The sequence below is a fragment of the Ixodes scapularis genome, unplaced genomic scaffold (assembly GCF_016920785.2).
Source record: "Ixodes scapularis isolate PalLabHiFi unplaced genomic scaffold, ASM1692078v2 PGA_scaffold7__128_contigs__length_106722199, whole genome shotgun sequence".
In the NCBI taxonomy this organism is placed as follows: domain Eukaryota; kingdom Metazoa; phylum Arthropoda; class Arachnida; order Ixodida; family Ixodidae; genus Ixodes; species Ixodes scapularis.
This window is the reverse complement of record NW_024609882.1, coordinates 15,044,881-15,061,825: the sequence shown is the minus strand read 5'-3', so window position 1 is coordinate 15,061,825 and position 16,945 is coordinate 15,044,881. Positions and strand designations below refer to the sequence as shown.

General features: G+C 43.8%; 1 protein-coding gene and 1 non-coding gene across 2 annotated transcripts in view; both read right to left on the bottom strand.

Annotated features, from left to right (window-relative positions):
* The window catches only part of LOC115310068 (PAS domain-containing serine/threonine-protein kinase), a 33,256-nt gene extending 29,409 nt beyond the window's left edge, over positions 1-3,847 (bottom strand). Inside the window, exons 1-2 of the mRNA XM_040500296.1 lie at positions 3,765-3,847; positions 954-1,056 (exon numbers count right to left, since the gene is read on the bottom strand). Coding sequence (XP_040356230.1) covers positions 954-1,056; positions 3,765-3,790 — 129 coding nt within the window. The 5' untranslated portion in view covers positions 3,791-3,847. The remainder of the gene's footprint in view (positions 1-953; positions 1,057-3,764) is intronic.
* A 1,363-nt stretch (positions 3,848-5,210) lies between these two features.
* Positions 5,211-5,292, bottom strand: Trnal-aag. The gene has a single exon. It is a non-coding gene; the product is annotated as a tRNA-Leu (tRNA).
* Between the last annotated feature and the right edge of the window lie 11,653 nt (positions 5,293-16,945).

Here is a 16,945-nt window from a genome sequence, read left to right as displayed (position 1 = left end):
CATTTGTTGCTTCCTATAAGATAGAAAAGAAATTGTCTGCTGCGAGAGAAACGAAAAATCGTCTGCTATCAAATCAAACGCGGCGCAGGTTATGTTTTCACCTACTTCCACGAAGCCATCGCAGTCTCGCCGGCAGTTGTACTACATTTTTATTTCTGTCTGGTTAATATTAGCTCCCAGAAGACAGCTTTCTAACGTCGGCACACATCACATCAAGGGCCGGTCTTCTGCGAGCACCAACCTTCCTCCTCGATGACGGATCAAAGAAAACGAAAGCCCGGAAAAGGGGTCTTCTCCGGATTACGGAACAAACGGGCACAACGAAAGCAGCAAAGCGGAGCGGGTCACCAGCGGCTACAAACGAAGCGAAGTGCAAAGCCACGGACGCTTTCCTCAAACACATCAAAGGATGCTTTGAAAAGAGAGAAATTGCGTCGTGGTCCGATCGTTCGCCATCGCCACTATGAAGATCATCTCGCCGTAACGGATGTGGAACTTACGCGGTCCGAACAAAAGCAAGAAACAGAATATGATCGCAACCCTCGTCACGGATGAGAACCTTAAATCTGCGTGAGGAAGTGCCCGCGAGCCGAGGCTCCGTGGAAAGAGAACAAAGCGAAACGGCGGAACTAACCCTACTGGGTCAAAGTTCGAAAGGGAAATAAGGTCTCCTAGCGGGTGAAACCAATGGTTCGTCTGCAGAAGCAGACGAATTTTCCCGATTGGTTCCCACTGAATTCTAGTTGGGACCAGTTGATTCCCAGTAAGCCGAGTTTCTCACCTGGGCATAAGTTCCACAACCTAAGGCAAATAAGGCAGGGTAGCGTTTCTATCTTGAATTTTTATTACCCCTCCAAAATGAAACTATCATCGGGACGAGAAATAAAACTTCGTCTTTGATTTGTTTGCTTCATTTTTTTACGCTAATTGCGAGAAGATGAGTAAAAACTTACCAGCTTTGAAACTGAGGTGCCAGCTCCACCGCATGACACAGACCTGTGGCGTTCAGAAATGGGAGTCGAAGTTGCTACCCCAAGAGATGCATCCGTAATGATCCTGTAAAAATTGGTAACATACCCATATGTTAATACTAATAATAATAATACCCTCCCTAGCAGGGTACCAACCAACGTAAACAGCTCTTCAAATGCTGCACGGTAACAACTGACCCCCACTGTTCACGTCCCGCTGCCTTTATTTTTTTTTTTTTTTTTTTAGTTTAGTTTAGTTTGTGAAAACAATGCGTTATTTGGTGACGTTTCGCTTTCGTTCCTGTTTCGACGCCCGCCTGACCTCGGGCACCTTAGCCTGACCAAATAGCAGGCCGTTGCGTCTTTTTTTTTTTCTTTTTATTTTTTTAGTCCTTGTCTTGTTTTTTTAAACCATTGGTAGGGAGTAAAGAGTTTTCATTCGGGATTTGTTCGCAGAAATGTCGCCAGTGGCCTTCGGTTTGCTTGTGATGTCTTTAGTAAAGATACAACACACTGTCGTGTGAGTCGTACCTCTAGAAATGCGAGCAATGTTGTTGTTGTTGTTGTTGTTTTATTATTATTATTTGTTTTAGCGTGTCGACAGGCTTCTGGCCTTCGACTGAAAAGAAAAGGCAGTCTTCCGGTCACGGAAAGCAGTAGATGTTCACGGCCTAAACAATGTAAAAGTCGCAAAGACAACTTAAAAAGAAGAAGAAGAAAGAAAAAAGAGGCAATTGGACAACGACACAGTTCGTGCCGAGGGTACACTAACGTTGCGCACAAACGGACTTTGAAGAAACAAGCAAACAAAAAAAAAAAAAACGTTCGCGCCGCTTCGCGTGACCGCCACACAAAAGCCATCCGGCGACACTGACGAACAAGGTCAGAAAGCGATAACTTGTTACAAAAAAAGAAAAGAAAGCGAAAACTGGTGCAAATACTCACAATTTAAAAGGAAAAAAAATCCGACTTTTTATATATATATATATATATATATATATATATATATATATATATATATATTGTGTTCAGCGTTTGAAGTGCTGCCCGAAACCGAAATTATCATTGCAGGGCATGTTCGAGTGTTCTTCTGGCTTTCGGGCCGATCATGTGAGTCACTTTTAGAAACCCTCAGTCCCGTTAGCTGCCCAACACAAGCCGGTTTTGCTTTACTTGAGGGCGAGGGAAGCTACCTGAAGCAGAACAGGCGTCTGCTACACGGCTACACCCACCACCGCTGCTGGGGCACCGCCAGGATCGCGACCGGCGACATGACATGTCTATGACGTCATAAGGCGGAAATCGAGGGACAACTCTTTTTGGATGCGGGAAAGACACCAGTCGGAGACGCGTTCCCGGCACCATAGTCACACACACGAGTGCAACTTGTGTGTGTGACACGGGACGCTATTTTCGACTATCGACACGAGGCCAAAGAGAATTATTTTGACGTCCGTGACGTCATGTCACGTTTGGTTTACGTCAAAAATTAATAACTGTTAGAATTAATTTGGTGTGTGCCGCGTCACTTAAAAACTTTTTCCATTTTTTTTTTTTTTTTTTTTTTTACCCAGATTCTATTTGTTGATTGTTGCAGCGACAGGCACTGATTGTTGTCGGTACTGAACTGACTGAACTGTGAACAGGACTACTACACAGCATGTATGTGCAAAAGCGTTGGACGATTTCCATAGACCAGCGTTCGGAAGTGCTATTGACAAGGCAGGCTGGTGGATGTTGACCACGGCCCTGCTTGTTCACAGTTCACAAATTTTCCAGATTGCATGTCAGAACAAAGGCGGGCTGTAGATTAGAGCAATGATTCTACAGGACTACAATCTAATATCAAAGACATTCAAGAACTCGAACGTGTTAAATGTAATCAATCGACAAAAAAAAAAAAAAAAAAAAAAAGTGCACGCCAAAAGAATGACAAAGAGGCCAAATCTAGCCCATCCCCAATCGAAGCAGAAGTAGCAACATCTTGAAGAAGCATACAGAAACAAGTAGTACTATACTCAACAGGCGAACTGGTGAAAAATCATCTTCGAACAACTGCAAAACTAAAAAGACATGTTTTTGAAGTTTTTGTATAATGTAATGTCCCCTTCCTTTCTAAATTTTGTTTTTCGAAAAGAGAAATTTGAAGAAAACAAGTGGCTTTCCATTTCGCTCGTCCCATTCTAGATGGCGCCAGTGTGACTGCACAACTGACAAATCCGATCTGACCGGATTTATTTTTTCTCTCCTCCTTTGTGTTTATTGCTAATCTGAACTTACATAGCACTGAAGTATAGTGCTTAAACATATTCAGGCACTTGATATTGTATAACTGATTAAATATACATATTTTCGAATGAAGGCACCGATGTAAACATGAAAAGTTAATCCTGAAAGGTAAGCTACTCTGCAACCGAGTCCGCCTCTGTAGTTGGACAAAGAACACAAATAAGGGTTGTGGCATCCTCTAAGGTAAATATTGCAACTAATAATTACCTCAGAATACAGTATTTAAAAGTAAAGACGAACTCGAACTGCGCCCTATTACTAAATCACTGCCAACGCTGAAACCGGACGTTGCACTCGCTTCGTGCTTACAAGCGTAACAAACTAGGCACGCTATAATGTTATAAACCCAACGTTAACAAAACATTTAGTCATTGTCACTGTCTATATACGATAAGCGTTTTCCACGTGCCACACCCGTTCAATGCGGGCTATTAACGCATAGTAACAGGCTGTGCCGACTACGGCTCACGAGATTTGACAGGAAAAAAACAATAAAATACGTACGCCGTGCTTGTTGTTTGGTCCTTCATGCTGGGGCATCAGACGGACAGTTCGAAACAACGTTAAAAAACGCGCAAAATCCGTCCCCGTGCCTTGGATGCCTGGTCGCAGCCTTGCCGCCCAACGTTCGAACTCGGCATCAGGTGAAATCAAACGATGCAACAACTGGCGGAAGGGTTCAAAAGCAACAGAGGGCGCCACGCATGATTTCTCTTTTACTCTCGTTTCCAAATCTGTCAACATTTTCGGTTTCGATTTCGCCTTTGCTTACCAGTCGCTGTGCATTTTACAAATATAAAAGAAGCCAAAAAAAAAACATATTTTAAAAAAGGCGAGATTTTTTTTTTCTTTTTAACGCAGATGGAAACGTTCAACATTGTAAAACCCGAGACGTAGGACGTAGGACAAGAAAAAAGGGGACAAAACGTTATTTGACACATACGTGTTCTGTGTCCCTCTATTTAAATTTGGCAGATCCTGGCAGTCAAGTTGGATAGAATAGGGGGGAAGGGGAAGGAATCTAGTAAACAATACAGGGGAGGGGATAAAAATCTTCCCCGTCATTGTCATTACATTCATGTCCGACAGTTTTTTCTTGTTTTGAACACGTGGTAAATTACAACAAAAAAAGCGTTACGATTCACTTTCTACGTTTCAGTTTTTTTTTTTTTTTTTTCTCTGGCGATCTTCTAACTTGAAGGCTCAGGCAACCAAATAAAGGAAAATACATGCTGTAAACTGCTGGGTATCGGTGCTTTGACCATCGCCCTTTTCCTTCCATTGTGATTGTTGCTAACCTACTGGGTTGTCCACAATCTTGTCTATGCCAAATAGCTAGCATTACGTAATTGAGCTTCGTTACCTCGAGTGACTTTACATACTCGTTGATCGCTGAACGCAACAAAAATTTGCAAATGACCCCATCATAAGCAGATGCCAATGACTTCCACACTGTCCGTTAAATAATGCAAACAGTTGATTCGGATGCCCCCTGCATCCGAATCAACTGTTTGCTCACAAAATACAATATTCTGATGTTTTTTTGTTTTTTTTTGTTTGTTTGTTTTGTTTTTTCAATCGTAAATATACGAAATATACAGCACAGATCGGCATTAGACTATTATGGGGAAAAACATTATTACACGTTTTAATATATAATATATCTACTACTGTGTATAAAGAAAGCGAGACACTGTTCATGTTTGATCATCTTTTTATATATGTGTGTAATAAAGTGGCGAGACCGCCGGTCAGACAAAACTTGTTGTTTGTTTGTTGCAAATATTTATAATGTAAAGAACGACCGGTTCATGCATGGGCGGGAATAAACCGGTTTCGTAAGTTTACAACAACCGTAACGGTTCGTTTGATTGTTTTGTTTGTTTTTTTCTATTGTTTTGAAGAGTTGGTCGTGGTTTGGAGTAGCGTCGCAACGGGTGCAAAAAATCGTGGCAGCGGTGGGATTCGAACCCACGCCTCCGAGGAGACTGGTGCCTTAAACCAGCGCCTTAGACCGCTCGGCCACGCTACCGACAAAGATCGGAACGCGTGTTGTGCGGACAGCGGTGTAGCCAGGAATCGTTTGCGGAACAATAAATAAAAGGTGGCTTTTTTTTTTAGAAAATCGATTCAAACTTGCAAGTGTATCATTAGAAAAACTTGCAAATTTAAAGTCAATTTTCTGAAAAAAAAAAAAAAAAAACCTTATATTTTTTTCATTTTTTATTTACAGTTAGGTTGGAACGACAAGATTTATAGAAAAGTTACCTTTTATCGAGCAGGTATTCGCACAACTTGCTATCTTTTTTACAAATACCCAAGTGACGTCACGCCGCTTGTTTCTCATGGCCACCGCTTGTGGCTGCAGGTCGTGAAATATTCTAAGTTTTGCCTGGCTATTACGCGGCGGAATCGCAACATTTCGATGAAAGGAGCTGTGTTTTCTGCCATTTGTGACACAGTGAACAATATCAGAAGCAGAAAATGCCAATTCTTTCAACGTTAGAATCGTTGCACAGCTCCTTTAAACGGTCCGGCAAACTTTGCAACTCGCCAAGTTGCCGAAATCGGCTGACCTGGGGCCCTGATCTGGGCACTTGGCGAAAAAGTCGGCGAGAAATCTGGCTGCCGTGATTGGCCAACTCCGCACTTGACCTTGGCGCCTGCCAATCAGAGCCGCTGGATTTCTCGCCTTCTTTTTCGCCGAGTGTCCAGATTAGGGCCCCTGGAGGGGGCGAATTCAGGCGCAACCAACAGCGCAGTCAAGGCTATGGCATGGGCGGAGCCAACATTGAGCTAAACGCCATCCACATGGCCCCCTTTTGCTTGTTTTCACTTCTCCGGGCGAGCGTAGCGCATGACGTCAGCAACGTTGCCTCTCGGCGCTCAGCAGTGTACACGTGATTGGCGTAACGCGCCTGCGCAGCACGTTTCTTGGGAGCCGTCCGGCCGCCCGCCGTGGTCCCGCCGTTACCGCCGTCTTCCGCGTCACAACCGCCGTCGTCGTCTCACCGGTTGTGATTATTGTCTCTCGGAGTTTCGTCCACACTACGGACACCACGTGCGCGCACATTTATGCCGCAGTAGTGCAGACGTCGTCGAATGCCGTAGACACCAAAACGTGGCGAAGAGTGCAGACGACACTCGCGCCAGCCACACGCCCGCCCCAATCCCGCCCGTCGTTGGGCCGAGGATCACGTGACATCTCGTACCACGTGATGGCCATGTACTTGGCGACCCGAGGCCAATGTTGCCGGGCGGAGCCGAAGTTTCGGTTTCGACTTCCGCTCGTGTTTAAAATCAGATTTAAAAATATATATCCCATTTTTCGCGAAGCAAACGACGTAGTGCGTTTTACTATGGCTTTTTAATTCGAAATCAATCATTATCCCGAAATCTTCGGAATTGAGCGGAGTTGCCCTTTAACAAACTCGATAATGTTACACCAGTCACCCCACAGGAAATAGAACTACTAATAACAAAAAAAAAAAAAAAATAATGTAGCTGCTCGCATCGGTGACCTTAAACCAATTCCTATTATATACGTTTCCCAATATATCAGCAACGTCCTATCACACTTCATAAACTGCACGTTGGAAACGGGTATATTTCCTGAGGAACTTAAAATTGCCAAAGTTACACCTGTCTGCAAAGGGGACGGAGGATACTTACAAAATTTTAGACCTATTTCAGTCTTGTCTATATTCTCTAGATTATTTGAGGGCGTTATACAAAGCAGAATAGACCAATTTATATCCAAGTATCGTGTGGTTAACTAATCACATTATGAATTTCAGAAAGGTAAATCCACGGAGCAAGCACTCGTGGAGGCAAAAGACAAAATAATATACAATATTGAGATTAAACTATATAAATTAGGAATTTCTTTAGACCTAAGTAAAGCATTTGACACTATACAAACCCATACTGTTTAGAAAACTACATATATATGGAATACGTGGAATAGCTTTGGCTCTCATAAAAAAATATCTTCAAAATCGATTTCAGTTTGTTAAAATGAATGACATTGTCTCAAGCATAGAGTTATTATAATGTACGCTAGAGGTTCAACTGGCGCTAGTGTCTATGCGACTTCCGGGAGGCAAATTGAAGCAGACAGCAACCAGTCTACTTTTGCGGTGCTCCTGTGCATTCCTATGGGAAAACGGGCGTGCATTTTGTCTCTTCGCTGGAAAACAACATGAATAACTTTTATTATTTCGATTGTACCGGATAGTATGTACATTTATTAATATTGTAAAAGTGTAATTGCTTTAATTACAGCATTTTTCTTTACCACTGAACGATGTTAAGCTTCGCTATATTTCAGGCCCAAACCTATGTTTCATGGCAGGTATGTAAAAACAAGCGACGCTTCTAAGCAAACTAACGATCGAAACGAATGTAGAGTGTGTTCAAGGTTCGCTAGCAATGCGATGGCGCTTATATAATGCTAATATGCCCGTCCGGTCACCCTATGAAAGTGACTCCGTCGTGCATCTTTACGACGGTTAAACAACATTCGAATGTAAGAAATAAAGTACGTGGACTGCGAAAGGTATGCCTTTTTATTATCTCCTATGCCGGGCAGTTTTTATCGGGCACCTGTTTTCCGACGTTTCCTTATTTGCAAATATTTAGAGCGTGCGGTTGATGATTTGAACCCAGAACATGCATCTTTGCACATATTCGTGAGCAGAAAGAATAAAGCAGTACTCATTTATTGCAGATCTGACTATATTACGTGGCTTTCAATTTATTTTGATCGTCTGCATTCACAGGACGTACTTATCCAGTGGTACTGCGTAGTTCTTGCTGTCTCTTTTGGTTTTCCACTTGTCCTTCGTTCGTTTGGCACGTATAACCCCCATGCTGAAAGCGCCGACGCCGTGTTCGCGCTAACAGTGTTTGACAGTGCACATAAATACACGTACGAAGCGGTTTAAGCACCGTTTTTCATGCCACACATTTCAAATAAAAACACGGTAACTGACCAATTATTTCGTCTGCGTAACTGAGAAATGTTCGAATGTGCCCAGTACGTACGAATTGTTCGTGATATTTGCTCTCATAATCAAGCGCAGAGAGAAAATGCACTCGCTTTTTTCCATAGAAATGCATTACCGGAAGTCAATTTCGGACTGGTTGCTGTCTGCTTCAATTTGCAGCAGCACACTAGCGCCAGTTGAACCTCTAGCGTACATTATAATAACTCTATGGTCTCAAGTACATACGAAATAAAATGCGGAGTTCCACAAGGTTCGATCCTAGGTCCCCCTCTGTTTCTTCTCCATATAAACGATATCACAGCAATCCCGGGATCTCATGAGCTTATTACGTATGCGGATGACACCAGTGTATTCTTCGCAGGCTCATCCAAAGCCCAGTTAGAACTCATGACAAATAGCTATCTTGCCGACCTAGCTACATGGCTTCGAGCTAACAAGCTAAAATTAAATACAAAAGAAAAGCTAAGTATGTACTATTTTCACGTAAAAACAAACGCGACAGTACCAACTTAGTTATACATTTTAAAGATGAAGAACAAGTCCACGAACAAAATTTTTTGGGAGTTTGGTTTAATCAAGAGCTAGATTGGAACACACACGTGAATAAATTAAGTTCCGAGCTTTCGCGGTAGGTTGGATGTCTATATAAAATAGAAAACCTTACACCAACATGGCTGAAAAAAAATTATATTATTCGCTCTTTTACTCCAGGCTCTGCTATTGTCTTCTAGTGTGGAGCACGACATCGACCACAACTCGCTGCTCACACTGCAGAAAAAAAAAATGTTGCGCCTATTTGAAAATTATAAGGGTAAATTACAAGACCTGCACAGTGCACCACATTTTAACAAAAAAAAAAGCATTCTCAAGGTCAGTCAGATTTATGACTTTAAGTAATTACAACTGATTCACAGACAAAAACTATATGTGACGGATATAAGTGATGTAACGCATGCATACCCTCTACGACACCCACATAGGCGGCCCCCTCATACCCGTACAAATTATGGAACACAAACAATGAAATATGAAGTCTGTAAAGCTTTCAATAGCATTAAATACCACGTAGATTTTAATAACACGTTTAGTAAATTTAAAGGGGATCTCAGGACACTCATGGTGGGCAGTGGTAGCCCCTTATTATCTGAATCTGTATGTAATAACTAGCTGTTTTTTTTTGTGTTTTTTTGTGTTTTTTTTTGTATTAAAATGAATATTTTGTTTACTACGAAGCGTTAACTTTGTAAACTGTGTGCTTCTGGAAAACGCTGCATTGGGGACAAAGACCTTGTCAGGCTTCACGCCTTTAGTCCCTGTCTCCAGTTCGGTTCATTCCGGCAAATAAATAAACATTCATTCATTCATTAAAATGTAACTTGATGTTCCTAAAAAAAATCGCATTTTAGTTTTTTTTTTGTGTTTTTCTTAAAATTATTATTATTTTCGTACCCGCGCACTACTCATTACAATAAAAAAAAATCTTTGTAGGTAAGTGGAGGATCCAAGTAAGAGAAAAATAGACCGTCCATAGACAAGGAGAAATGACACGGGAGATATACGCAAATCCCGCGAAGGATTAATGCCTCGGAGGAAATGAATAGCGGGGGTCGAAAGAACTCCTCGGGAATTTCCTAGAGCCTGCCGCATGAATTGGCGTGTCTGTCGCAAATTTGTTTTCTCATACTTTGCGCCTAGAGGCATCCATCCATCTTTGGGCGACCGCGTCGAAAACGCTGCTACGACATTGCGGCTGGATTTTCCCTGCACTCCACCTGCGAACGCTGGTGGAAGGAAAGGCAGATTCCTTCGTGTAGAATAGAATAATTTTATTTGTAGCATATATAGGCTTTACGAAACACGACAACGGACCGTTATTGTATTTTGTACCGAAGCTTCGATGATCTCGGAGGGCCCCACTTTGAGACCATGAACGGTCGCATGCATCTGTGACATGGAACAGACACTCGTCAGAAGAGCGATTGAGGGATACTTACGGTGAAAGAAGAGTACACATTTTCCCAGACTGCAGTCCGTGGCCTATATATCTTTAGAAGTTGAAATTGTACTCCTTGCTGTTTATCTATGGGTGCGGATTACACAAGAACTTGTTTCTTCCCGATCTTTCATTATAACACAAGACGTGCGGGGTGTGCACACGTGTAAAGCGTGCACACGGGACTGCTGAATAAAAAAAACGACTACTGAAAAAAAAAAACGCAAAAATTGGCGTAGATTTTTTTTTATTAGTATTGCAAAATAGTTTTAGTTATGTCGCATGCAGCCCCTGGCTTTACATTTTCTACTGACAAGACTGCAGTGAAGCATCCTCTGATGCATTGTTGTATATCAAAAGAACGCCATTCTTTAGGGTCTGAACATAAGTTGCTATGCTTAGTATTTGATGGTAACTTGGCCTTTCACCCGCATATAAAAGCACTATAGTGTCAGAGAAACCTGAAAACACTCAAAGTCCTTTGACATTGTCACCCAACGGCCACTGAAGCATTTCGAATATCCCCCATGCCTAGTCTGTGTGCCGATTCAAGTTATTGGTTGCGTGATAAACAGCGATTTTTTTTTCTTGGTACACGACGTTTTTTAGGACTGCGTAGGCTTCCTCTATACAAACTCATTCTGTCATCCAGAACAGAAAGCGGTTCCCAAAATAGGTCTCCTGTCAAGATGTACATACAGGTAGTATTTAATCTTACCTTTTCAAAATATAACAAAAGCCTATTGTTCCAGCATCTGTATTGTTTCTTTTTTTTTTTTTTTTTCCTTTTAGCTTTTAGAGATTTTATGAGAACCGCTTAAGTTTTTTTCAAACATGCAGTTGACGACACTGGCTATGTTGGCTAAATAGTAAAACACTAAATAGCTTTAAATAGTGAAACAATTTTTTTTTTTTTTTGTGTGTTTCCAGCTGCGTTACGTGGACGGTAAAGGAGGAAGGCGACTGAGCTGCAAGTACCTGCGTAAATAGCGTGAGACACGTCCGTAGCATCCCAGTCACGAACTGAAGAGCGTTTTTATTAAAACAAATAAAACACTCAAGGGAATCGGACCCCAACCTATCTTACACGAATGGCGCCGCACAAAACATCGGGAACCCTTGCGGGAAGTTATCTTGGATCGGATAGGGATTGACCACGTATACACGGCAGAGAGCAACCGGCGTGTGAACGTGGCGTGGAAACCCTAACATTGCCTTCCACGAAATTTTGTGAAAAATGGTGCATCCATTTTCTTGTTTTATTCTATGAGCGTGTGCCATTCCATATGGCTCTTGGTAGCTGTAAACCTCTTGCTCTTTATGCGCGAGTTAATTTTTTTTTTAGTGGCGGATAGTTTTTTTAACAGCATCTTTTAAATTTTTGGTACACTTTTCATATAATACATACTTACGACGCGCCAGAAAACATAAAATTCGATATTACCAATATTTTTATGCATTTTTTTTGGCATTTATTCGTCGGATTGCTAAAAAAAGATAGGAAAGATAAAAAAACTGCAAAACGAGCGTTTTGGTAACAGTACCCACCATGAAGAAGGTAAACACATAGAAAGGGACGAAAAACAATGACTTCCAACTAATAACAACATTTATTGACCCGAAGTTCGTATATATGCAGCTTTCGTGACGGCGACTGCGTGCCTGTGTATGTGTACCTGTGTGTGTGTGTGTATATGTCCTTTTTTTTTTTTTTTTTTTGTTTTTTGTTAAAGCTTGCCATTGCGGTCTTACGGGGCTGCGGCGGCGCTGCGTTCGCGCCGGAGCCGAGTGGGCAGAAGGGCGCGCGTTTTGCACGGGCGTCATAGCATTTCAGCATGCCGCAAAGCTGTGTAGCCGTTAATTGCACCGAAAGGTACAGCAAAAGGGACGGGGTGAGTTTCCACAAGTTCCCGGCGGACTCTGAAAGGCGCAGAAGGTGAAGAATATTCGTGTATCGAAAAGAATGACCGCCTCGCGCGGACGAGCGCTTGTGCGGGAAGCACTTTCTTGAACGCCTATGTGGCTTCCACGAAGACCGAGTGACTCGCTCTTTTGATGCTGCTTGGTTGGTCCCATTAGCTCCTAGCTTTGGCTGCGTATGAACTTAAACTGAAGTCATTAATTATTGCACTACATTCCACCTACCTTCAAAATTTTGCTCGTCTTTTCCCCATGCAAAAAGTCCCAGTTTAGAAAAACCCCAACGTCCACGCCCTTTGTCCCAGTGTCCAAAAAATGCTGTCACAAAGAAAACCCCAAAAAGAACATTGTTACCGTTTATTTATAATTTAAAATAACGCAAAAGTAACGCGCGTCACTTTTTATCAGTAACGGTAACGCGTTCCTTTTATTTGCAAGTAACGTATTTCGTTACTTCTTTTTTTTAAACGTCGACAACACTGCTCGCTACGCCCATACCAAGCAGAAGGAAACCGGCGGCTGAACGGAAAAAGCGTTACCGCTGGTCGTGCCTTGTGGTCATCAGGGTAGGAAAAACATCATACCTTGACTCGAAGGATGTTGTATGTATTTAATCAATTAATAAATACACTTCCGCAGACCCAGTCTGCTGATTCCGGCGGCATGTGGGAAACCGGATCGAAGTAATCGTAGGCCTTGAGAGACTTTTACGCCTGCACCGTGCCGGCCGTGAACTGGCTTGGCGAAAAACTAAATAAGCGACGACGTGAGCCATCGACGTCGGTGGCAGCAACTTCATATCGAAACTTTAGCAGTCCTTGTTTACGGAGTACGGATCGTCGAAGGCAACGCCGTCCACGCACGGTTTATCTCGATACCGCCGCCGTTCAGGCTCGGGTAGAAAGCTGAAATAGTCGGGCATAACATACGACATACGTTGACAAGAAATACGACGCACAAATGAAGCTATAGAAGCGTCTCTACAACGTCTACAAGGAGCGCACGCCACACAACGCAAGGGCGAAAACACGGAGAGCCTCTCCACTTCTGGCCACATAGCTTCTGCGCATGCGCGGCCGTGTTGGTAAAGAGAGCCGCCCCGCGTGTCGGTCTATAGGTTCCCCCCGAGGGACTACCCAGTAGTTTGGAGGCAAACTGAAAATAAATGTTGCCAGTTCGGTTTGTTTATATGTGTTCTCCCCAAATCCTCACCACGCAGGGAACTGAATGAAGGGCATGGACTGCTTGAAGGAAGAAATTCTTGAAAGGTATCGTGCTCTCTGAAACTAATCGAGCACAACAGTGCTTTTCTTTCGAGACGCCCTTGCTCCCGAGATCCCCTCTGCAGTTTCGTACCGGTGCCTGACCCCATCCGAGCTCCACAGCGGGCCAATTACTTGGTGCCGAGAACATTGAGGAATACTCGTAGAGTTCCCCCGCGTGTGCTATGGCTGCTATGGCATCCAATCATCCGATCATTGACTTCTTCCAACAAGCAGCAATAAAGCGGAAAGTTTCAAAAAACGTCTGCGATTCTCAACCGCAAAGCGTCCCGCTCGATTGAGAGTGGATGGCGTGTGCACGCGCTTAGGAAAACGTGAGTCTTCAAGGTAGCGATGATGGCGGATTGATTGTCAACTTAACGAAGAACACCAAGCCTGACCTTCTTAACTGAAGACAGAAGTATACCACGGGATGTAGCTCTAACAGCCTTTGCCAGTACAGCCTGTGCTGGTCTTTTCTTGTGACCAACTATGGCGGCGGTCATTCAAGGACCTTCAAGTCCGACTGGTACACTAGCTTTCCGTGTTTGGAGTACAGTGTGTCTTGGAGCTCTGTTTCTTGTTTCTACTGTCAGATGTTTTCTACTAGTAACGGACAGAACTTTCTGTTTGTGACCAAACGTTCGTTGAAGGCGAACGTTGGGTCACAGACAGAAGTTCTGTGACCCAACGTTCGCCTTCACCTAACGTTCGGTCACGACGAGCGTGAATGTGCTTGTTTAGTATTACGCAACGCAAATATGCCTGAATATTTTGCATGTGAATTGCTACATTAACCGGAGCTGTAGACCTTTGCATTGTAAAATAATGAAATAAACTGAGCTGAATAGATATTCATTAAAAACTCCCCAAGCGACTTGGTGCCAGCAGTTGATATTGCCGAGAGCGTCTATGGCTCTACCAAGTCATCGTCCCTGAATACCTCGTTCCCGTGTTCTCTCAACCGATCATTTAGGCATCGGCTCGCAGTGGCGTACCAACTTGTTTTTGAGTGTGTGTGTGTGTGTGTTGGGGGAGCAAACCAGACCAGACCCCCCCCCCCCCCCCCTCCAGGACTGAGGGGCGGCGCCCTTGGTATCCCTTGGGCGCCGCCGGCCAGTGTTTGCCCTGCCCAGTGGCGGCTGTTTGAGGGGGGGGGGGGGGGGGGGCAAACACATGCTCTGCCCCCCCCCCACACACTCTGAGAACTGGGGGGGGGGTGCAAGCGCTGCCCCCCCCCCCCCCCCCCCCCCCCCCCCGGTTGGTACGCCCATGTCGGCTCGTCTGTCCGACGTATGGAGCACCGCAAGACACGGGTACTGAATAAAAGCATCCTTTACGGCACGGTATATACATAATTGTCTTGTGATTTTTCTAGCATGGGGTGGCCGCCCGGGGCTGTTGACCTTTCTACAAACCTCCATCAAAACGCGGATATTTCTCACAATCAGGAGTCCCATAATAATTTGTATGTTGATAGAATTACCAGATTTTGCAAACCATACCTTATGAGGCTTCGGACGCGTTCAAGCTTCACACTTTGTGTAAATGATTACGCATCTTTCGTACGACCCGATTTTTAAGGATAATGCAACAGCAAAGATGTAGATATGACATCTCAGATTTAGTAAGATTATAATGTTCATTACCATTAGCATTGCATTCCTTAGCGCAATGCAGAGGTCATTTTGGAGGGAGCCGGATTGGGGGGAAAAGAAGCGCTCTTATGAGAATAGGCCCCCTCTCAAGCGGAACTCTGCTCACGCCTATGATGAAAGTGTATGTTAATCATGATTTATCTATGTGGAAAGCTTGTTTGTGAGTTAGTAAAGCAGACATTTGTCAAGGTGTGCTGTGTACGAGAGTTTCCTATGGCGGACTCGGCAACAAGTGCGGACTGTGGACAATGCACCGAATGCAAAAATTGTTTCATTCGAAATTTGCCATTGCTGGTTATACGCCGGGAACAGTATGCGATTAACAGCCATTCTAATTAAATAATTGTCAAAGTTGAAATAAAGCAACTTGGCGCAACCCTGTCGCATGCCTCGTAACTGTTGTTCACTCTCTCTCTCTCTCTTTCTCTCTCTGTACGTTTAAACTATTAAAGAATGGAACAGCTCTACCAAAGCGCGTGCGTCAATTCACTCTTCAATCGAGTTATTCTTGAAATACATTGATACGTATTTTAATAATGACGATCACGATGTCAACTCCAGCAGGCTGGCCACAAGCGAACCAAAAACGCATTTCTGGACAAAAAAAAACAACAAAAACAAAAAAAACTCGATTTTACCGCCACACCTTACGAAGTGAACAAAACGTTGGCAGCGCTGGAGATGACGTGCACGCACGCGGAAAGACAAGATTGCGGGCAAGAGAGAGAAAAGGAAAAAAAGAAAAGAATCAACATTTCTAAAAGCGGACGCACGAAGAGCAAACGGGCCGATGCTAGCGCCGCTCGTTGTCGAGCGAAGCAAGTACTCCGCAGTACCCCGCAGCCGAGCGGATCGCGTGAGTCGTCTGCACCGCGGGGGTCGTCTGCTAGACTGCCAGCTCGCCGTCGTTCGTGCGCCGTTCCGACGTTGGATACACACCGATCGACCCGCCGCTCTCCCTTCCCAAGACAGAAATCGCAACACGTCGATGCTTCGCAAAAGCCATGAAGCCCTCTTTCGACTCATGCTACGGCGCTGCCCGAGTTCTGCCAACTTCGGAACGGCGGCGACGGCGGGGAGCACACAACAGCGGCACGTCTATCTTGCAAGTAGTAAGTGAACGCTTTGCTGGCCTAACCTAACTCTCCATTCGTTTATGTGATATTTAGAACCTATAAAAGAAGCAAATCGCGGAGAGATTTGCGATCGAAAATGTTGATGTCGTACTAAAAACGGGTTTGGGTACGACTAGGACTGGGCAGTCGGTCGATTTACCTACCGATGAATCGATTAATCGCGGTTATTCTTTTATTGAACCGGTTAATCGATAAATTTTTGACAAACCAAAAGAAAGTTAAACGCTTTCACCACTCAAACGTGGACGAGACCACCTGTATGAAGGACCACTTTTAGGCGAAATGATAAACTTAGCTGTAGGGGCCAGATATGGAACTCCAGACAAGTGCAGATTCAGGCTACTTCAACGCCGTGCGAGTGTCCATTTAGCGCAGCAGAGATTATTGTGAACAGCCGAGGAAGTTCGCTCTTGCCGGAGAATACCACCGAACCGCCTCATGCAGCTGAAGTAATCATCCGTGAGTGTGGGTGTCTTTTAACTGTTTTCAACTACACATTGAGGTTGACTCGTAATCATAGCTGTATATTGTGCCGTTCATCACTTTACCAAAAAAAAAAAAAAAAGTCTTTATTAGTGTGCATGGAAATGAAAGAGCCCGGTTTAATTAATCGATTAAATGGTGACTATTAATCGGTTTAATATAATGAGTTGGAGTCAGCGCTCTTTCGCTCTACCTGTCATATCTCTTTCTCCGTGTTCTGTGCG